The 21,521-nt window shown below is 51.3% G+C and overlaps 3 protein-coding genes across 3 annotated transcripts; 2 read left to right on the forward strand and 1 right to left on the reverse strand.

Moving 5' to 3' along the window:
- Window positions 1-321: 321 nt before the first annotated feature.
- On the reverse strand, window positions 322-4,672 carry CKS1B (CDC28 protein kinase regulatory subunit 1B). The gene is made up of 3 exons (XM_007948521.2): window positions 4,614-4,672; window positions 1,005-1,132; window positions 322-374 (listed from the first exon to the last, which is right to left on the reverse strand). The coding sequence occupies exons 1-3, from the start codon at window positions 4,670-4,672 to the stop codon at window positions 322-324; spliced, it is 240 nt and encodes a 79-aa protein (XP_007946712.1).
- Window positions 4,673-8,571: 3,899 nt separating this feature from the next.
- Window positions 8,572-14,597, forward strand: SHC1 (SHC adaptor protein 1). Its single transcript, XM_007948524.1, has 12 exons — window positions 8,572-9,066; window positions 9,679-9,749; window positions 10,263-10,326; window positions 10,478-10,597; window positions 10,833-10,886; window positions 11,073-11,124; window positions 11,312-11,438; window positions 12,665-12,863; window positions 12,953-13,022; window positions 13,106-13,237; window positions 13,403-13,641; window positions 14,469-14,597. Exons 1-12 carry the CDS (start codon window positions 8,572-8,574, stop codon window positions 14,595-14,597), a joined length of 1,752 nt encoding a protein of 583 aa, XP_007946715.1.
- A 2,332-nt stretch (window positions 14,598-16,929) lies between these two features.
- PYGO2 (pygopus family PHD finger 2) lies at window positions 16,930-19,478 on the forward strand. Its single transcript, XM_007948525.1, has 3 exons — window positions 16,930-17,032; window positions 17,486-17,535; window positions 18,411-19,478. Exons 1-3 carry the CDS (start codon window positions 16,930-16,932, stop codon window positions 19,476-19,478), a joined length of 1,221 nt encoding a protein of 406 aa, XP_007946716.1.
- Window positions 19,479-21,521: the final 2,043 nt, after the last annotated feature.

Genomic DNA, 21,521 nt, shown 5'->3' on the forward strand with positions numbered 1-21,521 from the left:
TTACACAATCCCTGTAACTGAGCCCCATGGTCTTATTCTCAGATACTTTCTCCATCTGCCAGGTGTGTTCTGCGGGATGCAGAGCTCACCACGGCTTCCAGGATCACAAGCAGCTGAGACGGCAGCCCACAGAGCACTCATCGGGCTGGGCGATGATAGCTCTGCTCAAGAAGCAAAGCAGTCACCAGCACATTCAAACAGTGTATTGAATATCCCTTAAATATCAAAGTGAGAAACAAGAAGGCAACATTATTATTAGAAAGATGTTAGCAAGTAAAGACAGCTGTGAACAGCTTGAGGCTGAAAAGTGGCTTGCTAGCTTCATTTCTTTGGCTTCTTGGGTAGCGGCCGCCGGAACAGCAAGATGTGAGGTTCTGAAACAGTGAGTGAAATCTGAGAGACCAGCTTACACCATTCTATGTACCAAAAACACACAGGCTGTGGTTTATCCCATCCCACTCCAACCTCCCAGCTATCACCCACTCAGATCTTTGTAACTAAATTAAAATTTAAGCATATGGCCTTAGAAGCAGACCAAGAAGTAAGTCTGGCCTGTCTGCCAAGTACAGAATTGTTAATATCAGTTCTTTTGCTATGTTTGTATAGCCCTGGGGTGTCCTTTATTAGTTTTGCCTGGCAGCTGGGTGTCTGGTATCTTACAAAGAAATATACTTTCCTTGGCTTATTTGGAACACAACCAAGAATTGGCTTTCTGATGGAGAAATGAAGCAGGAGCTATAACCTCTACCAGGATATATCAGGACTTAAAAAGAGTACCCTCTGGCAGAATTAAAGACTGAAGGAGGGTTTTTAGTGACAGGCTGGCTCTGAACTCCTTAGATCTTTACTTTTGGTCACTCTGATTTGTCCAGATGGCGGTGGGAAAAAGCCAGTGAATTATTCCTCTCTTGCCCTCCTTCCCTCCCCTCGGGGTTATGCAATCTTATTCCTTAATTCTTTCAGTGTAGCAGTCCCATATGGTTGCTTTCAGGCAAACCACTGACCTGGTTCATGGATCATATAATGGACCCATCCCTGACTCTGCTGAACACCAAGATTCCTCCATTCAGATTCAGACATCAAATGGGTCTTAGGGACCAGCTTGGCTATATCCTTGGGCAACATGACATGCCTGTAACAGAAACAAGGGGAGGTGAAAAATTTGTTAGTACCAGGGCTTCAAACTGGTTCATTCTGGTTCAACCCTTTGTTGAGATTTGCCTTCCCACCCCATATATACTGAATCATGATCTACATTTTAACAACATCCCCAGGTAATTCACCTGGAGATCTGTTAAGAATCACCTGGGGATCTTGTTAAAATGTAGATCACGATTCAGTATATCTGGAGTGGAAGGGCAGATTCTCATTAGGGGGCTGAACTGGACGGAAGCAGTTCTAAGCCCTGGTCAATAATGGGTGGAGTCTGTTAGATAAAACAGTGAACAAAATCAAGGGAGGAAGGAAAAGTTTCTGATGTTAGAGCTTACACAATCTTATCGTGGAGTATAGGCAGCTATAAATACAGACAAAATGATGTACATCCTCACAAAAATACACTAAAAAGGACAAAATTAAGGATTAATTAATGAATTAATTAAATTAATGAATGATTACCTAAGTTCTAAGCACTGTTAATATTGTCATGGAGCTCACAATATAATCTAGGTGATTACTCATAATGAGAACCACTAGTGTACATATTGTTAATAATTTAGGTGATTTTTGAACAGGAAGTGATTTTGTGGAAAGGCCTATGTGGATTGCTTTGTGGAAGGGCCATTAAAAGGATGAAACAGAAATGTCTTAATTCTCCAAAATCTATCCCAAATCCTATTTTCCTAACTCTGAAGCTCAATAGAAATGTACTAAATGCTGCCTCTGGGGTAGTAACATTGGTTTTCTCCAGAGATAATTCTAGTCTGAAGGTCTGAAAATAGCTACATTCTAACAAGTGCCTGGCATAAAGTTCAACTTCAATGCATAATTAACCAACCAACCAACCAACCCCTCTTAAACCAAAACACCACTGCCAAACTAACTGTTACATCTTTCAGGGGGTGAAACTACTGAATTCTCCCTAATCCTGCAAAGCTGTTATAAGCATATAGTTTTAGTTAGTTTAGTTTAGATATAGAGGAAAACAGCTGAGGAAAAAAAAGTTAATTGAGCCCATGTAGGGCCTAGATCTGGCATAAAAATGTGTCCTTTTATCTATCAACACAATGAGTTCTCTAAAGTATCCAATGCCTTCCACTAGCCTGTGTGTAGACCCGCAGGAAAAGCAAGTTTCCATTTTCTGTTTTCCAATTGCAGAGGCAAGATCTAGCAATCTAGAAAGTTGGCTTAAGTTGTTGTTGTTGTTAAATGCCATCGAGTCGTCAGCAACTCAAAGCGACCCTATGCACAGCAGAATGAAACACCAACCTGTCCTGAGCCAGCTCCACAATTCTTGCTACACTTGAGCCCATGGGTGCTGCCACTGTGTCAATCCTCCTTGTTGAGGGCTTAAGTACTGTATCATAATTAGCAAAGGTTTGAAGAATGGCAACAGTTGTAGAATCCCTTGCCTTCCCTCAATTTCCAATCTAGAATTATGGTAGGCTCAAACTGTCAGCCTTTTGGCTAGTAATTGAGCACTTAATTGTTTGTACCACTCAGGGACTCCTTTTTTAGTAGTAGTAGTAGTTGTTGTTGTTGTCTGCCATCGAGTCGGCCCCGACTCATAGCAACCCTTCCTTGGGTTTCCGAGGCAGTATCACTACGGAAGTAGGATCGTCCAACTTTCCTTCCAAGGAGTGGCTAGTGGGTTTGAACCACCAGCTTTCTGGTGAGCAGTCAAGTGCCTTAGGCACTATGCTAGGGTCTAAAATTCAGCTGCCAAACCACAGCTGGCCTCATTTTACTCTCCTAAAAACTCCCCTAAGATAGGATCATTCCCATTTTACAGATGTAGAACAGGCTCAGAAAGATGAAGGGACACCAGCCAACGACTACAGAACACTAAATGTGAGTGGTAAAGCCACGTTCCCAGGCTTCTAGACCGTCCTTTCTCAAGTAATAAGCTGTGTGTGTGTTTTTTTTTGTGTGTGTATGTGTGTGTTTCCTTTGCATACAGTTCAGAGGTTCCATTTTTACCATCTTTGGTAGATATCTATCCAATATTTTCTAAGCCATTTCAGCCAGAGGTGTTTTCTTCTTTCTACTTCCTTCTTTGAGTCTCACCTCAGACATTTTCCTTTAGGAAGATTTCCCTGCTTCCTTGGAAGGTCTTATGTGCTCCCACCACACCCTGTAACATCTCCATGATAACAATTATTACCTTTCTGGAGTCTGTTAATATCTTCCTGTAAAGAGCTCTGGTGCTGTAGTCGTTAAGGTATTTTGGCTGCTAACCAAAAAGATCCCTGGATCTTACCCACCAGCTGCTCCGCGGAAGAAAGATGAGGTGGTCGGTTTCCATAAAGATTTGCAACCTTGGAAACCTAATGGAGCACTTCTACTCTGTCCTGAAAGGGTAGCTATTAGTTGGAATCGACTTGATGGCAGTGGTTTTGCTTTTGGTTTCTAGGTTTCAGGTGTTTGGCCAAAGTGCAAGGATAAGACATGGTTTATGCTTTCAACCAACTTAAAATCTGTGGAAGATACTAAAAACCAAAACCAAACTCATTGCCATCCAGTCGATTCCGACTCATAGCGATCCTTTTAGGATAGAGTAGAAGAGTTTCCAAGGCTGTAAATCTTTACGGAAGTAGAATACCTCATTTTCCTCCCGCGGAGCAGCTGGTAGGTTTGAACCGTCCACCATCTGGTTACTAATCAAGTGCTTTACCCACTACGCCAGTAAAGCTCCTTTCTAACCAATAAGTACTACATAATTGACTCATTGATAGATACCCTGCAAATATCTGAAGCCATCTATTATGCCCATCTTGGGAGATTTGGTAGCATAGTGCCCAAGGCACTTGACTGCTAACCAGAAGGCTGGCGGTTCAAACCCACCAGCCACTCCTTGGAAGGAAGATGAGGCAATCTACTTCCATAGTGATACTGCCTCGGAAACCCAAGGAGGGATCGCTATGAGTCGGGTCCAACTCGACAGCACGTAACAACAACAGGTCCATCTTAAGTGTTTTCTCAATGTTCCTGACCAGTTCCAACCCTCTTTCTAAAATAAACCAGACAGCCGCGCCCGCGATACTCAGGCCTCTGTTCGCGGTGCAGACGTAAGGAAAATTCCAGCTCTGCCTTTGCCACCTTCTCCCAGTAGGCTTTACCTATTCTTGTGATAGTAGTAGCAAGAAAGCAAGTTCAGCTAACCCAATAGTTGCGAGAATGATTCACAAACTCGCAAGGGTGAAGGCGATCAGCACCCTAATCACGCCCACCTGCGCTCAACAGGGTTTATCCCAAATTCTCTACCAATTTATTGTCTCTTTCACAAGCGCGGTCCTCCCTTCGCGCATGCCCTTTACGTCTCACCTAGCTCAAACCTATCCCGTTAATCTTTCGCGCATGCGTCGATTTTGTCGTCTCAGTTCTCATTACTAACTCCTCGTGCCCTCGCTTGTCAAAGCTCACAACCTCTTTACATCCCCCGCGCCGGCACTAACCGGTACTCGAACTCGTCGTCGTCGTATTTGTCCGAATAGTAAATTTGTTTGTGCGACATGATCGCTCTGCCTGAGGGACTCCAGACCAACACCGTCAACCTCCAAACAACTCCCAGCAGCACGAGCTCCCACCTTCTTTGGCCTCGCTTTCAAACACGCCGCCTGCACTTCTTATTGGTCTCTTTAGCTCAAGGCGGGACAGCTCCACCTAAAAGCCTCCGATTGGCTTAGATTTACTTCGCTTAGGGTCCTTATTGGAGGGTAAGTCATACGTTTCTGAAGTAAGAGCTTGGGTCAAAAATAGGCCTCTTATTGGCTATCACTGCTCCTATGCGGGTTCTCGCACTGCCATTGGCTGATTCGAGAAAATGGGAAGGCTGGAGGAGGGACAGTGAGGTAGAGGGTCAGGGGTTAGTGAGGCCGGAAGTGAGTGCAATAAAGTTTCTCCAGGGAGGCCGGGTCCGGGGAGAAAGTTGGAGCGGCGACCTAAGAAGGCAGTGGCGTAATCTGGAACCAAATAGGCCCGCGGTGCGGTGCGGAGACTCCATGCAGCCCTGGTGAGTCTTGACATTTTTCTCCTTAGGTGACCCATACCTCCACCCCGGAACCCCTCTCCCGGGACCCCACTTCCGGTCTTCATTGATAAGTCCCGCCTCCCGAGACCCCCTCCCCGGAAGTCCCACCTCCCAGTCTCAGGGGGCTCCCCGAACCCCTCCCAGCTGTAGGGTGCTTTCCGAACCCCGAATTGTTTTTTATTTACTGTCCGTGACCCCACCCAGTCTCCCAGCTTTCCTGGGAGTCCCACCCGCAGACATGCTTCCAAATACTATTACGAGAAACCCTTTGTTAGTCCTTCCAAGTCGCCGAAGTTCCGCTTCCTCGCGGCGATTCTCTGTTAACTCCTGTCTGTCAAAAACCTATCTCCCTAAAGGGATAAACCTTGCACCTCAAAGAACTATTTGAATTCGTTGAAGCCACGCCTGTTGTAGGAGCGCCTCCCCTCTGGAAGCCCCGCCTTTTCCTTAATCCTTGTCTGAGTGTCGAGTACCCTCTTGTGCTCCACGCCCCTTCTGGGTTCTTATGTGTGTGGGACTTGGGTCATCACATCTCAGAAGCTTTGTCTTCAATCTCAGGAGTCTCACCTGCTTACACTCTCTCGTCCTTTCTTCAGGTCCTTGGGCTCAGTTTTCCTGAGCTTTTATGCTCCCCGGAGTGGGAAATCAAAGTTAGCATCTCTGCCCTGAGGAGTGAGAGACTAGAAGCACCTCTTTCTTTCCTTTACCTCCCCTTCCTATAGTGGACTTGCTTGGAGTGGGCTGGAGTTGGGGTTTTGTCATGAGAGTGGTAAAGAGACTTGCATATAGCGTGAGTCCCAGCCCTCCCCCCATTCCCAGCCCACTTCCCAGGACCCACCTCACCCTATAAACAGCTGCAAATCATACCAATGTCTCAGGAGTTGGGTTGTTGTTGTTGTTGTTTGCCGTCGAGTCAGCCCTGACTCATAGCGACCCCTCCTTGGGTTTTCGAGGCAGTGTCACTACAGAAGTAGGATTGCCCAACCTTCCTTCTGAGGAGTGGCTGGTGGGTTTGAACTGCCAGCCTTGCCATGAATTCGTTAGTGTGTGGCATCGAGTCAGCCCCGACTCATAGCGACCCCGACTCATAGCGACCCCTCCTTGGGTTTCCGAGGCAGTATCACTACAGAAGTAGGATTGCCCACACTTCCTTCCGAGGAGTGGCTGGTGGGTTTGAACCGCCAGCCTTCTGGTTAGCAGGCAGGTGCCTTAGGCACTATGCTACCAGAGCTCCTTTGTGAGTATGGTAGGAGCCAAAGTTTTCCAACACCAGACAGAGTGGTGGCTTGGAGTAGATGTAGGAAGTAGTGCCCTTTTTTTTTTAATGGGACTCCTCTGTTCCCACCACTTCTCTGGCTCTTCCCCTCCCCCTAACTGGAGTTCTTGTCTGGGCATTCCTCCTGGCTTTTCCAGCATTTCCCTACTGGAAACATTCCTGAGGCTTTCGCCATTTCCTGCTACTTCCTGCTCCTCTGCCTCCTCCCTGCGTCTCCTCCCTGCTGCACAGCTTCTCCCACACCCCCAATCACTGGGACTCCCAGTAGGTAGTTTCCTTTCTCCCTATGCAAATTTGAAGAGTTAAACTTCCTCTTTTTTCCCTTCCAATTGTCCATACCTGTTGGTCACTCCCTGCCTCTGGATACTGCAGACTCCCATAGAACGGCCATCTCTAGAGATTAGGATATCTTGGTGTGTGTGTATGTGTGTTGCTGGTGTGCGGCTGTGGCAGAATCCTTTCCTTATTCTGTGCCTGAGAGCTGAGGCCTGAGGAAATGGAGTGATAGAATTCCTTTTCTGGAGTGGTAGATGGAGTGATTAAGTTTTCCTGGAATGAGGACTAAAGGGAAGTGAAAGCATTTAGCACAGTATATAACATGTCTTAAGTGCTAGTATTATCACTATAATCATATGATTACTGGCTTCTTTTTATTCTCTAAAGAAAATTGAGGGATAAGGAATTCTGAGGTGAGCCTGGGGGTATGTATATCTTCTTTTGTCTACTTTCTAACTTCCTCTGTGGCTCCTTCAAGCACAATTGTGACAGGACACCATTGGTAGAAGCAGTGGGTTTGGGATTGTTCCCTCTGTTCAGCCTCAGCCCATCTTCTGGTACCACTTTTTCCTGTACTTATTGTAGATCTGTCTTCTGGCCTCTTGATCCCTTGGTGGCCTGTGTCCCCCACTTCTCTTAGAGACCTCTCCCACTCTCCCACCTCCCCCAGCCAGACTCCTTCCCTAGTGTGAGAGCACTGTGCTCTGTGGTGGCACCTGGGCACTCCCCAGTCACCAATGCAAGATTTAGAAAGTTGACTTTAGATTAATGCCTAGGCCCTCCAGCTCTCAGCCTTGACGGCTTGCTTTGCTAACTATACCTATGGAAAGGGGAACAGAACAGTACCTGGCTGTGGGCCATTGCTCTTTGGTATGGTAGGTGCCATGCATAGGGAAGAAGCCTCAGCCAGCCTGTCCTCTTGTTCTAGCTCTCACACGGTGGCTTCCTGATGCACCACCCAGGTTGGACTTTATCCTCCTTACTTCAGCTGTGCCTTTCCTCTAGGCCCCTCTCTGCATCCAGTGGGATCACCACTTCTTTCCCTTCCGCATATCTCTACCTCCAGTCCACAGCTGTTGTGGCAGAGGTTGCTAATGGCTCAGGCTCCCTGGGGTCACTGCCCCACTGTGTGGTAGTGAGGGGGAGGCAGCCTGGGCTAGAGGAGGGGGAAATTTGAGTGTTCAACCAGAACAGGAAAGTGCTGAGTTTAGCGATCTCCTCCCTTTTCCACCTCCAGCTGCCTCTGTTTCCTCCCTCATTAGGCCCCCACCTCTCCCTTCCCTGGCTTCCTGCTCCCTCTGGCCTGCCCATGTCCGGTTTGGATTGATCCAGACCTCCTCTTAACTTCCTCCTTTCCTTCCCTTTCCTCCATCCGTCCTTTCAACCCCCAGTTTACTCCTCCCCAGATTACAGGTTGTTTGTTTGGAGGTGGGGGGAAGAGAGACGTGGCTATCCCTACCCTAGCAAGGCTTCTAGGTTGGGGCGGTGGTGTGGCTCAGCCCCTCAGAGCCTGTGAGTCAGCACTGTCCTTGGGATTGGTCTCTCCCCTCAGCTCCCCGCCCCTGAGGCGGAGCTAGGCAGCTTTGGGTCCAGCCTGTTCTCCTCTCGACAGAGAAGAGGCTCCACGCTGGGCGGGGATGGGTCCTAAAACTGTCCGGGGCTGAGCTAGGGAGCTGAAGCCACCTGTCTCTCTCCCTCCCCAGGACTCCTGGGACCCCTGGGCTATAGAGGTCCGACCAGGCTAAGGACCTGGGGATGCCCCCTGCCTGGCCCCCTTGCCCTGACTGGCAGGGGGGCCGGGCTGGGCAGTAGCACCCCTCTCACTCCAGCCATGGATCTCCTTCCCCCCAAGCCCAAGTACAACCCACTTCGGAATGAGTCTCTATCATCGTTGGAGGAGGGGGCCTCAGGGTCCACCCCCCCGGAGGAGCTGCCTTCCCCATCAGCCTCATCCCTGGGGCCCATCCTGCCACCTCTGCCTGGGGACGACAGTCCCACTACCTTATGCTCCTTCTTCCCCCGGATGAGCAACCTGAAGCTGGCCAACCCAGCTGGGGGGCGCCTGGGGCCAAGGGGGGAGCCAGGAAGGACAGCCGAGGATGGGGAGGGGATCGCAGGGGCAGCCATGCTGGACTCAGGCCCCCTGCACCTCCTCCAGGACATGAACAAGCTGAGTGGAGGCGGCGGGCGCAGGACTCGGGTGGAAGGGGGCCAGCTGGGGGGCGAGGAGTGGACCCGCCACGGGAGCTTTGTCAATAAGCCCACGCGGGGCTGGCTGCATCCCAACGACAAAGTCATGGGACCTGGGGTTTCCTACTTGGTTCGGGTGAGTGAACATCTTCCCTTCCACTCCTTCCCAGATCTCCTTCCAGTTTCTCTCTTCTCTCCAGCTTTGCTGGAATCTCTTTTTTTCCTGCTCTTCCTTAACAACCCCTTCCTTAAGAGCTCTGTTCTTAAGTCCCATTTCCTTTATTAAACCTTTCTTCCAATTCCGTAACCCCTTCCCTTCCAGCTCTGCCTGGGCTCCCTTCCTTCTGGCTCCTCTACTCCCACCCCCACCCTGCCATGCTTAGCACAATGCCCAGCACATGGTAGGCCCTTAGGAAGTGTTGGAATGAGTGACTATTTGATTCTCTCTTCCAGTCTCCTCCCCATTTCTGGAGATGTCACTAGATTGTCTCCACCCCACCTAGTGCCTGTCACTCCCCTCCAAATTCTCTTCCCAGATGCTGAGATCCTCCTAGCTTCGCTTTCTTTCATTGTCATTCCCTGTTGTCTTGCACCTTGTGGGATGTAGTAGCCATGGTCAGTAGGCAGAACTTGCACATCTTTACTTCCCTCAGGGGCCACTGAGAAGGAAGGGAGAAGTTGTAGGGCCCTTTGTGAAAAGGGTTGAGTGGGAGGTGGCTGACTTGTTATCCCCCATCCTTCTTCTCAGTACATGGGCTGTGTGGAGGTCCTGCAGTCCATGCGTGCCCTGGACTTTAACACCAGAACTCAAGTCACCAGGTCAGTGGGGAGGGGGCTGGATTGTGGGTGTTCTGGGAAAGTGGAAGAGAGGAGTTGATCACATGATTGTGGTGCTAGTGGTAGCTTATTTTTGGATGGTAAATGGGAATGAGAGAAGAGAACAAGTCTAAGTCTGAATGAGAAGGGGAACTGTGGCCCAGATCCTCCTTACCTATCCAGCCTTGGGAGTTGTAGGGGAGGTGGCAGAGGCAGCTGGCAGGTGGAGTTTGAGTGGAAAATGGGGGTAGACTGAAAGTTGCTCCTGCCTTTGGGAAGGGAACAGAACATTTAGTGGCCGGAAGGGGGTGGGGCTATACCCATTGAGGCCCTAACCCAATCAGCCAGGAAGCGGTCTCTCAGTGTCATCAAATATTAAAGGCCCTTAATTCAATCCACCACGACAAAGAGCCTGGAGCTAGCGCCCCAGGAGTCTGGCCTTCCCCTCCCCCAGTCCTGTGACAGCCCCATCTGAGTGGAGGCAGGCTCTGGGTCTGAATATCCCTCTTTCCCCAGGGAGGCCATCAGTCTGGTGTGTGAGGCTGTGCCGGGTGCTAAGGGGGCAACAAGGAGGAGAAAGGTACCTGGGGCTGATGGGCTTAGGGATGCTGCTGGGAGATGTGGAGGGGCAGGAGGAAGGCAGGTGGGCATGTGGGGAGAAGGCCAAAAGGCAGAAGTGTGTTTCCTGTTGTTGGGAACCCTGTTTCTGAACCCTCTGGGCCCTTCCCTAGCCTTGTAGTCGCCCGCTCAGCTCCATCCTGGGGAGGAGTAACCTGAAATTTGCTGGCATGCCAATCACTCTCACAGTCTCCACCAGCAGCCTCAACCTCATGGCAGCTGACTGCAAACAGGTTGGTGGTCTAAGGCAAGGGGACCAGAAACACTAATGGGGGGGTTAAGGGGGGATCTGGTTATGAGGGCAAAGATACAGAAGAGCGGGCAGCAGGATAGTAGGGAAAGGAAATTATGAGGACATGTGGGGTAAGAAGCCAAGAGGGTGGACCAGGGTTAGAGGCACCCAGCTGGACCCTGAGGCTACCTGACCTGTCATTCCCTTCCTTCTCCATCCCCCACCGTAACCCTCAGATCATCGCCAACCACCACATGCAATCCATCTCGTTTGCATCCGGCGGGGACCCGGTGAGTTGGGAATAGAACACAGACGGTGGGAGAAGAGTAAAGGCTAGGGACTGGGAAGATACTGGTTAGAGAAATGGGAGATGATAGTACTGAGGGGATATCGGAACAGGACTGGGCTTTAGGGGTCAGGAGTGAGGTAGGGGTGTAAAATTTAGCTAACTGGCCTCTTCTGACTGTCCACCCCAGGACACAGCTGAATATGTTGCCTATGTTGCCAAAGACCCCGTGAATCAGAGAGGTGAGGAGTGGTGGGGAGCAGTGGGTGGGGCCGGCTGTCCATGAGGCAGGTGAGCAGGACAGGGTCTTCTTTCCCTGCTCGAACTAAAGAGAAGCAGGGGCTTCTGCTGGGGAAGATGAGCGCCCATGTCCATGCCTCTGGCAGCCCCTACGTCAGAGCTCACTGACAGCCTCTGCTGTACCCCCAGCCTGCCACATCTTGGAGTGTCCTGAAGGGCTTGCCCAGGACGTCATCAGCACCATTGGCCAGGCCTTTGAGTTGCGCTTCAAACAGTACCTCAGGAACCCACCCAAGCTAGTCACTCCCCATGACAGGTGAGTGGGTAAGGTGTGGGTGGGGCAGCTCTTGGGCCCCAGAGCCTAATTGGGAAAGTAAGTCTGTTCTTCCCACACTCGAGCTCAGAGAGACTCAGGGAAGGAAATAACCTGTGTGCTCCTGCTTCCACTTCCTGCTATTCTTAAGTTTCCTGTAGCCCATCAGGAAAGCCTTTTGAGGCCCTGCCTGCTGCAGGGCCAGCTCTTCCTCTTGTTTGCCCCTGATGGAGCTGTATTCCCAGAGCTCCAGCCTGATCTCTGATCCTGGCTAGATGGGTTCTTCTAGTCCCAATCTCTTCATTTCTGACCCATCCCTCTTTCCTGCATTCTGCACTTTTCTGCCCCTGGAACAATTTAGGGGAAGGAGGCTATCTTTTTCCTGAGACCTCTACCCTTCCCAGTTTGGACCCTGAAGGATGACCAATGGGGGCAGTAGGTATTGAGTAGGAGCTCTGGTGGCATAGTGCCTAAGGCATTTGTCTGCTAACCAGAAGGCTGGTGGTTCAAATCCACCAGCCACTCCTTGGAAGGTTGGGCGATCTATTTCCATAGCAATTGTTGTTGTTGTTATGTGCCGTCGAGTCGGCCCCGACTCATAGCGACCTCTCTTTGGGTTTCCAAGGCAGTATCACTACGGAAGTAGGATTGCCCAACCTTCCTTCCGAGGAGTGGCTGGTGGGTTTGAACCGCCAGCCTTCTGGTTAGCAGTCAAGTGCTTTAGCCACTATGCTACCAGAGCTCCTTCCATACTGCCTCAGAAACTCAAGGCGGGGTCCCTGTGAGTCATATCTGACTTGACAGCATTGCATTGCATTGCATTTTGTTTAGGTATTGAGTATTTCAAGGAAGTTAAAAGATTTCTGTGATTTCTCCCCTCCCCCCAACTTAGTGGATCCCTTCCCTGCTTTGGGAGACAATGATAGGTCATGAGCTTTAAAGTCAAACCTGAATTTTATTCTCAGCTTCACCACCTTTTTTATGACCTTGGGTAACTCTTTTTACTTCTGTGACTCATTTTCCTCATTTATAAAACTGGAGAAGGAGGTAATACCTACCTTACATGGTTATCAGGAGGATTAAATGATTATGTATTTAAAACACCCAGCCTCAGGCCTACCTGTAATAAGTGCCCAGTACATGGCCACTGTTTAGTTCCCTCTCCTTCTGTCCTCCTGCCCCACCATTCATTTACACCTACCCTCCTCACTACATCCTGTTCCTCTCAGGATGGCTGGCTTTGATGGCTCAGCTTGGGATGAGGAGGAGGAAGAGCCACCTGACCATCAGTACTATAATGACTTTCCGGGAAAGGAACCGCCTCTTGGGGGGGTGGTAGACATGAGGCTTCGCGAAGGAGCTACCCCAGGGGCTGCTCGACCCGCTCCGGCCAGTGCCCAGACCCCTAGCCACTTGGGGGCTACGCTGGTAAGTTGTTTGGATGGAAGTGGGCTGGGCCCACAAATGGGAGTGTCTGGTTAGAGCTTCTGGTGTCACTGTATTTTTTGTCACTGCAGCCGGTGGGGCAGCCTGTGGGAGGAGACCCAGAAGTTCGAAAACAGATGCCACCTCCACCATCCTGCCCAGGTATAGAGGGAGTTGATATGGACAGAGCCAGAGATGCAAGTGGCAAGGCTTGAATCACTGTAAAGCCTCCCTTTCCTTGGCAGGTAGAGAGCTCTTTGATGATCCCTCCTATGTCAACGTCCAGAACCTAGACAAGGCCCGGCAAGCAGGGGGAGGGGGCGGGCCTCCCAATCCTGCCATCAACGGCAGTGCGCCCCGGGACCTCTTTGACATGAGTAAGTGCTCCTTGTCCTGCTAGGGATTCCCATCTTCCCTCTTGGTTTCTCCTCTTCTGCCCATCTATCTTCTCTTTTCCTTCCTGGCCTCCTCTTCCTTAATGTCTGGGTCCTAGGTGTGTGTTATGCCAGCTGCCTCTCCTAGCCCTTTCTCTACACCCTCAGAGCCCTTTGAAGATGCCCTTCGGGTGCCTCCACCTTCCCAGTTAGTGTCCATGGCTGAGCAGCTCCGAGGGGAGCCCTGGTTCCATGGGAAGTTGAGCCGGCGGGAGGCTGAGGCGCTGCTGCAGCTCAACGGGGACTTCCTGGTACGGGAGAGTACAACCACGCCCGGCCAGTATGTGCTCACCGGCTTGCAGAGTGGTCAGCCCAAGCATCTGCTTCTGGTGGACCCTGAGGGTGTGGTGAGTATGGTGGGCGTGGGGGTGCAGAAAGGAAAGCACGGTACCCTCCAGTGCCATTCTGTTCCTTCAGTCATTGCTTCCTAGATTTTCCTGCTGGACATCGCTACATGGGCCTCTTCTGTTTTTCAAAGAGCTTGGTATCCCTTTCCAGCAGCTTAGTGTTCCTTCGTACATGCCTGAACCTGAGCCTTGCTCCTTCCAGCCCTGGCCAGTCCTCAAATCCCTGAATGTTAAGTCCATCAGAGCTAGAAAGGGCTTTAGTGCTCATCTCACTTGAGCCCTTATTTTGACAGATGAGAAAACCATCCTGGAGACTTGTGACACTAAATGTCAGAGGGTTAAGAGGCTAGACCTCAAGTCTACTCTTGCAAGAGCAGTAGGGTCCCCCCAGCTCCCTTAGACTCACGGCTCAGACCAATGCCCTTCCTTCTCCTGTCTCCATTGGGCCCCTGCCCTTCATAACTTTGGTCTCTTTGTTACAGCAATCTCAGCTGCTTTTCCACATCTTTTTTTGCACTGTGTATCTGCCCTCCAATACATGCGAGCTGCTTCTAGGGCAGGGAAGGAGTAGGTATCTCTCAGTGCCATGGCTCTTGAGCTGATGTCACCTCTACCTTTTCCCAGTTAACTGCCCTGCCCATTCTCACAGCCATCTCCAGCTTCTCTTTCTAGAGAAGCCTCAGTGATCAGGACTGACAGTCCCCACCCCCTGCCATCTTTTTCTCCTTCCCCAACCCTCTGGAATATTCCAGCTTCCTCAACTTTGGGAGCCAAGGTCTAATTTGACTGTTCACCTGAACTGACCTTCCCCCTCCTTCCTTCCCCAGGTTCGGACAAAGGATCACCGCTTTGAGAGTGTCAGTCATCTCATCAGCTACCACATGGACAATCACTTGCCCATCATCTCTGCGGGCAGCGAACTGTGTCTACAGCAGCCTGTGGAGCGGAAACTGTGATCCATCCCAATGCTGTCACCTTGAACATGCCCTCCAGCCCTTCCACCCCACTTCTGACTCTTAGGACCTCTCATTCTGTGGGCCTGGCCTTGTTAGGAGCTGGCGGAGCTGGCAGTATATTAACACTGGGCTCTGCATCCAGCTGAGAGGGTTTGAGTCAGGAGGCTGGGGTAGAATCCTGTTTCTCCCCAAATCTCACCAAAGTATTAATGTACAGAGTGGCCCCCTCCCTTGGGTCTTGCCTGTGCCAATCTGATACCCCCTTCTCCCCAAGAAGGTGGGTGATTGAGGCCTGGACAGTGCCTCCTTGTAATAGAAAAAATGCCCTGTGGTGATAAGCCCAGTAGAGCTATCACCCTTCCAGGGAAGGGGGAATGAGTCATACCTTTGGTCTACTCCTGGGCTCAAGGTACTCCCCCATCACCCCCAAGTGTTTAAACTTTGTGCCTTTGACCATCTCCTAGGTCTGAAGATATTTTATGCAAAGAGTTCTCTTGGGCCCCTGAGGTCGAGGACAGGGTCCTGACACCTCTTGGGTTCTGGGATTCTGTCCTCTTCTTGCTCGGTACCCCCTCCAGTTTGGGTTGGGAGAATAGAGGCAGGAGGGGCAGCTGTGTCCTCTCTTAGAGGATGTGCGACCCTTATAGAGACTGTCCCAGAGCCCCCCTCCCGGCCAGGGGGGTGATGGACCCCTCCCTTGCTCAGTGCCTCCTGGCCGGGGCCCCTCATAGAAGGGGTCTGTATATACATTTCATAAGCCCTACTCCCTCCCATGTTGCATGCATGTTATGCTCTACAGCCAAGCCAAAGTTTAGCCCTTCTTCCTGTAGCCTCTGCTCTGCCTCCATCTGGGGGGGGGGGGCCTGGGCCTGAGGGAGACTGAATTTGGGTCTTCTGTACAGGTAACTCTCCCAGGCGGATTCTGGAGGAGGGAACAGGGCATGATGACTCTAAAGCAGTAGACAATCCCCAAAAACCATCTCTAGATTTGGAGCTGCTTTCATTTTTTTTTTTATATGCATATATTTTAGGGCCTAGATTTACTTTCCTAATTTTGTTTTACATGGCTTATTCTTGAACACAAAATGATTATAATCGATTACATTTATATAATCACCTCTTTTACAACTATGGGCATTTTCCTTACCCTAGCCCGTGAGGCAACTGAGACAGCAGCATTATCTTTTTTACAGGAGACCTGAGAAAAGTTGATTAAGAGCTAGGACTAGAGAAACTTAGGCCTTTTATTGCCCAGGCTGGATGGCAGATGTTTGGCTGAATTAAGTGTTCCAGTTTCAAGAAGAGAAACGTGAAAACCTGCAGTTATTTTTTGTGAACCTTCTACATGCCCGACCCTGCTGTAGGCCTGATGTGGTCACAAAGCCTGCCCTGCTTTCATTAGGCCTTGAGGATAAGGGAGAGTTGACTGACTTTTCGTCTCCTTTTTTTGTTTGGATGTTTTGATCTCACCTTATACCAAAGGGAAATAATCCTCATTAAAGTCCATATTTCTTCTACTTAGGCGTCTTCAGTCCCTCTTCGAAGGCTTTTGTTCGCTGCAACCCCACAGCGGAGGGAGGGAAGTGGGAAGGTTGGGGCCTCCTCCGGGCGCGGCGCATCTCACCCAACTGGCGGTGCTCGTGCCAGCTCGATCATCAGCGCGCCTCCCGCGGGAATCTGGGGGATTTACAGAGTTTGTGCGCCTGGCGGGCACGGCACGGTGGGGCGTGCGGGACCAACTGTCCCCGTGAGGATGTCCTCGTCTGCGAGGGAAGCAGGTGTCGGCCGCCCTCAGGCGGCCGGGATTTGAGGCCCTCGGCCCTGTCCGCTCCAGGTGGCCGGACCCCCAAGATCTCTGGGCGTCCCGGGCGCGCGCCTCGGCTCGCGCGTGCACCCTCTCTGCGGCGGCCCCTCTGCCCTGAATGGTACAGTCCGGCAGCGAGGGTTGACGGATGCCACTGCCCAAAGTGAGGTGGTACGGGCCACTCCTCTGGGGTGAAACGGCCCTCTCCTTAGGTTCGTCCAGTACGGCTCTCCCCACTCTCGGAGCTTTCAGGTGTAGAGTCCTTCCCATGCCTCACTCCCCCTCCTCGCCGGGCTCAGTGGTGGTACCCCAGCTGAGTTCCGGTTCCTGTTGCTGCTGCTACGGGCGGGCGGTGAGTCTGGAGCGAGCGCGCATTTCGTGCTTTGGCCCCGTGCGTCTCCCTCATCGCAGTTTCGGGTTGCTGCAGCTCGGGGGCCTGTGCTGCCCCGACTTCCCTTCTGGGGGAGCGATGATGCAGCCCGAGGGTTCCTCCATCCCCCGCCGTCGCTAACCCCGGTCCCCCACTCCATGGCCGCCTCGGCGCCGCCCCCACCGGACAAGCTGGAGGGAGGTGGCGGCCCCGCACCGCCCCCTGCGCCGCCCAGCACCGGGAGGAAGCAGGGCAAGGCCGGTGAGAGTGCTGATAGGGACGGGGCCTGGAAGGGCCGAAGACTTGGGAACTCTGGAGGGGGCAGTTGGCAGGGTGGTGGAGAGAACGAGGGGGTCTTTGGCTGAGGGGCCTGAAAAAAGGTTCAGGTAAAGAGAGTTGGTGGGTGAAAACCCGTAAGGTTTGAGGGTAGGTGTCACAGATTGAGGGCCTTGGAGTTAGGAGGTGCATGGAATTTAGGAGTCTCTTTCAATTTGGTGGTATCAAGAGACGGTTATCCGGCTCTCCGTCTCTTGGTAGGTTAGAGTATGGCCATGCTCACAATTCATTTAACGTATCACGCCCCTTGTCAGTATTTGCTAAATTAAAAAGTGTACACTTAAAAGTTAGAGGAGTTCATTGGGATGGCTGGGAGAAAGGAGGTTGGAGAAACCTCAGGAAAACTTGCCTGCCGTCTGCTGTTTGCTCCTTTTCCAGGTCTGCAAATGAAGAGCCCAGAAAAGAAGCGAAGGAAGTCAAATACTCAGGTGAATGGTGGTTGGTGGTGGGGGTAATTCTTAGCAGCCCTGGTAGCATAGTGCCTAAGGCACTTAACTGCTAACCAGAAGGCTGGCGGTTCAAACCCACCAGCCACTCCTCGGAAGGAAGGTTGGGCAATCCTACTTCCGTAGTGATACTGCCTTGGAAACCCAAGGAGGGGTCGCTATGAGTCGGGGCCGACTCGACGGCAAATAACAACAACATGGCCTTTTCTATCCTGTCACTCCAGTATCTCATTTGTATTTTGCATCAGGTACAGAGAGAAGGTACCTGATGCAAGATACATGCCTCTTGCTGTTTCTGGCCCTTTTCCTCAACTTCATAGCCAAGTTCTGGAGAAAAGTGTCCCCCGAGAGATGATTTGACCAAAGACCTCATCAGGCAGGATTATGGCATAGCCTCTCATCCCTTCTTTTTTCCTGTCTTGGTTTCCTTAAGATGATGACAGCTACCACTTGAGATTTTTCTAAGCACCATAGATTGTGCTAAGTGCTTTAATAGTTTTAGGAGATAGGCATTCTCCCTATTTTGTTGTTGTTAGGCGCTGTTGAGTCAGCTCCAACTCATAAAGTCCCTGTATACAACCCTATTTTACTAACAAGAAATCTGAGGCTTAAAAGTTAAGTACTAGCTCTAGGGTCTTGAAGGTGTTCAAAGTCAGAGCAGGGATTCTAACCACAATTACTGCACTATGCCAGTTTTGTTCTCTACCCTCCTTTCTTTTGTTGCATTCTAAGGTCCATCTTGGTTTAAGATCTGAGCTGGCCAGTAATGGCCTCCAAAACGTGTGTTTTTGGTGCTCTCCTGAGTTAGCTCTGTACCTCCCTCCATGACCGTTTTTCCTTCATCTGTTCCTCACCAGGGCCCTGCATACTCACATCTGACGGAGTTTGCGCCACCCCCGACTCCTATGGTGGATCATCTCGTTGCATCTAACCCTTTTGAGGATGACTTTGGAGCTCCTAAGGTGGGGGCTGCAGCCCCTCCTTTCCTTGGCAGTCCTGTTCCTTTTGGAGGTTTCCGTGTACAGGGGAGCATGGCTGGCCAGGTACCCCCAGGCTATGGCACTGGAGGTGGAGGGGGTCCCCAGCCTCTTCGTCGACAGCCCCCTCCTTTCCCTCCCAACCCTATGGGCCCCACTTTCAACATGCACCCCCAGGGCCCTGGCTATCCACCTCCAGGCAATATGAACTTTCCAAGCCAACCCTTCAGTCAACCTCTGGGTCAAAACTTTAGCCCTCCTAGTGGGCAGATGATGACAGGCCCAGTGGGAGGATTTGGCCCTATGATTTCACCCACCATGGGACAACCTCCCAGAGGGGACCTGGGTCCTTCTTCTCTCCCCCAGCGCTTTGCCCAGCCAGGAGCACCTTTTGGTCCGTCTCCTCTCCAGAGACCTGGTCAGGGGCTCCCCAGCCTGCCTCCTAACACAAGTCCTTTCCCTGGCCCAGACCCTGGCTTTCCTGGCCCTGGTGGTGAGGATGGGGGAAAGCCTTTGAATCCACCTGCTCCCACTGCTTTTCCCCAGGAGCCCCATTCAGGTTCCCCAGCTGCTGCTGTTAATGGAAATCAACCCAGTTTTCCCCCAAACAGCAGTGGGCGGGGTGGGGGCACTCCAGATGCTAACAGCCTGGCACCCCCTGGCAAGGCAGGTGGGGGCTCGGGGCCCCAGCCTCCCCCAGGCTTGGTGTATCCATGTGGCGCCTGTCGGAGTGAGGTGAATGACGACCAGGATGCCATTCTGTGTGAGGCCTCCTGCCAGAAGTGGTTCCATCGCGAGTGCACAGGCATGACTGAGAGTGCCTATGGGCTGCTGACCACTGAGGCCTCTGCCGTCTGGGCCTGCGATCTCTGCCTCAAGACCAAGGAGATTCAGTCCGTCTACATCCGTGAGGGCATGGGGCAGCTGGTGGCTGCCAACGATGGGTGACACTGATAAGGTGGCCCAGGGAAGTGCACATGTCCTTCTCTGCCCTTTCGGGGTGATTGTTTTTGTGTCTGGCTCTTGGTCCTTGTTTCCTGTGGCTTCCTGTTCCCACAGGGGCTGAAACACAGTGGCTATTGGGGGCAGAAAAGGAACTGAGATGGGCAGGCAGAAGAGGGCCTGGATTGCTCACTTTTCTGGGAACTTGCCTGTTGAGATCTACAGAGGTCCTGAAAGCCAAAGCCTTGCTGTGCAGAGCCATTTTTTTGTGTGTGGCTGTTTGGAGGCCTAGGGCTGTGGCTGCAAGAGAAAAAGGGCTGGAGGGAAATCTGGAGGGCAGGGTCCCCTCTGCAGATGATGGATATCCTCTAACACCTGTGCCTAACACTCCTGTCTAGCTCCACAGTGCCACCCTTACTTTTCGGCATAGAGGTTTCTGGCCAGAGTTGTTGGGGGCTCTTCCCATCTCTGTAGCAGCCTTTTAATGGGCTCTGTGAGATGGCTTTAGGGTATAAATGGGGATTTTTCCCTCTTCCTTTCTCTTTGCCTCCTCTGAGACCTACTCAACTCCTCTCAGAACCAAATAGCTCAAAGAAGCTGGAGAATTCTTTGCTATGACCGTTTCTTGGTGAATTGGGGCTTCAAGAGAGTAGATAAGAGATGCTGTCAGAACTTAAATCCCTCATACCAAAGTCACTGGTCCTTTCTCAGCTTCTCTTATGCTTTTCTCCTAATGACCGTGTTTTTGCCAAAAAGTGGGATGTGTGGTCTGACCAGGATAGTTGAAGTTTGGACTCTTCTGGAAGTCTGGACTCAGGTTGTACCGCCCTCCCCATTTTGTCCATCTGTTGCACATTATCTAAAGCGCCTTTCTTCAACTTTTGGCGCCCTTATGGCCCTGCCTGTCTGGCTTGACTGAAGGAAAGCTTGAAAAGGGGCCTTTATACCTCATTTCCTCTCCTGATGATAGGATCCAAGTCAGGCCCTGTTATACCATTATGGGTGGGGGATGCGGCGGGAGCCTCATTGCCATGGTACTAAAAGGTAGGAGAGCCTGGATCTTCTCGCTCTCATCCTCTGCCGTTCTTTGATAATCTTCTTGGGCCTAGTCATCTAGCCATTCCTCTCAGCCAAAGTCCTGGACTGGGCTTTATTTTTTTTTTTTTTCTTTTTTAAGCACTGTCTGCCAGACAGGGGCCCAGGGGCTGACCAACCCCCCCCCACACACACACCTGCACTTCCTTAAAGATCTTGTAAACATTCCTCACTAGGGTGGGGGAGGGCAGGGGTGTGGCCCTGTGGAGAGAAATTAGTGGTCCCCAAGCACAAGGTTTGGCAGCGAAGGCCCATCTGTGGTCCCCTCTCCCCCTTCTCTTGGTTCCCTAGCATGAGGAGAGGAGCACTGCAGAACTCATTTATCTGCCCTTGAGGAGCCAGCAGCCTTTGTGGCTGGGAGAGCAGGCCTCTGGATTTCTCTTCCAGTCTTCCCCACACTGAAACAACATAGATGGCAACTCCCCACCGCTCAATTTTGTGTTTGTGTTTGTGTTTCTGTTTGGCCCTTTATCTGTTGCTATCTTTGTGTTGTCTCTCCTTTCCCCTTTTTGTAAAGTGGGGGAGGTTCTGGGGGGGTTTCTTTGCTCGCTCACTCCCTCTCCCTCCACTACTTGGAAGAAAGTGGGTCGGCAGAGACGTGGTGGGAGAGTGTTTTGTACCGTTGGATTAATAAAATGACTTGAAAATCCAGACAAGGAGTCCTTACAGTTGATGTGGGAAAAGATCCAAATAAGCCCCTATCACTGCTGAGAAGCATAATTTAGGAGGGGTTCTGTGAAAGTGAGGATGGCGGAAGGATGCAGTACCCTGAACTGATCCTAGTACAAGCCCCTGAATGTAAGAATGCCTGTGTCCCCCCCCCCCACACCTCTGTCCCTTCTGTGAGAAACAGTTTTGTTTCTGAGCATATTTCTGGACCAGGCCTGGAGCCAGGAAGGAGTTTTGGCAGACCAGGGTGGGAAAGCTCTTCTGCCTTTACCTACCCCCTTCCTC

The sequence above is a fragment of the Orycteropus afer genome, unplaced genomic scaffold, assembly GCF_000298275.1.
Source record: "Orycteropus afer afer isolate SDZICR_OR568_19922 unplaced genomic scaffold, OryAfe1.0 scaffold00217, whole genome shotgun sequence".
Taxonomy (NCBI): Eukaryota; Metazoa; Chordata; class Mammalia; order Tubulidentata; family Orycteropodidae; genus Orycteropus; species Orycteropus afer.

What these genes read in the sequence shown, in the direction of transcription:
- SHC1 (XM_007948524.1), top strand. Translation starts at nt 8,572, where the DNA reads ATGGATCTCCTTCCCCCCAAGCCCAAGTACAACCCACTTCGGAATGAG. An exon ending in AGACCCCGTGAATCAGAGAG is followed by an intron (nt 11,125 to 11,311) that starts GTGAGGAGTGGT and finishes CTGTACCCCCAG; the next exon opens with CCTGCCACATCTTGGAGTGT. An exon ending in ACCTCCACCATCCTGCCCAG is followed by an intron (nt 13,023 to 13,105) that starts GTATAGAGGGAG and finishes TTTCCTTGGCAG; the next exon opens with GTAGAGAGCTCTTTGATGAT.
- PYGO2 (XM_007948525.1), top strand. Translation starts at nt 16,930, where the DNA reads ATGGCCGCCTCGGCGCCGCCCCCACCGGACAAGCTGGAGGGAGGTGGC. An exon ending in GAGGAAGCAGGGCAAGGCCG is followed by an intron (nt 17,033 to 17,485) that starts GTGAGAGTGCTG and finishes CTCCTTTTCCAG; the next exon opens with GTCTGCAAATGAAGAGCCCA. An exon ending in GAAGGAAGTCAAATACTCAG is followed by an intron (nt 17,536 to 18,410) that starts GTGAATGGTGGT and finishes GTTCCTCACCAG; the next exon opens with GGCCCTGCATACTCACATCT.
- CKS1B (XM_007948521.2), bottom strand. Translation starts at nt 4,672, where the DNA reads ATGTCGCACAAACAAATTTACTATTCGGACAAATACGACGACGACGAG. An exon ending in GACGACGAGTTCGAGTACCG is followed by an intron (nt 1,133 to 4,613) that starts GTTAGTGCCGGC and finishes TTTCTGTTACAG; the next exon opens with GCATGTCATGTTGCCCAAGG. An exon ending in TTATATGATCCATGAACCAG is followed by an intron (nt 375 to 1,004) that starts GTCAGTGGTTTG and finishes TCACTGTTTCAG; the next exon opens with AACCTCACATCTTGCTGTTC.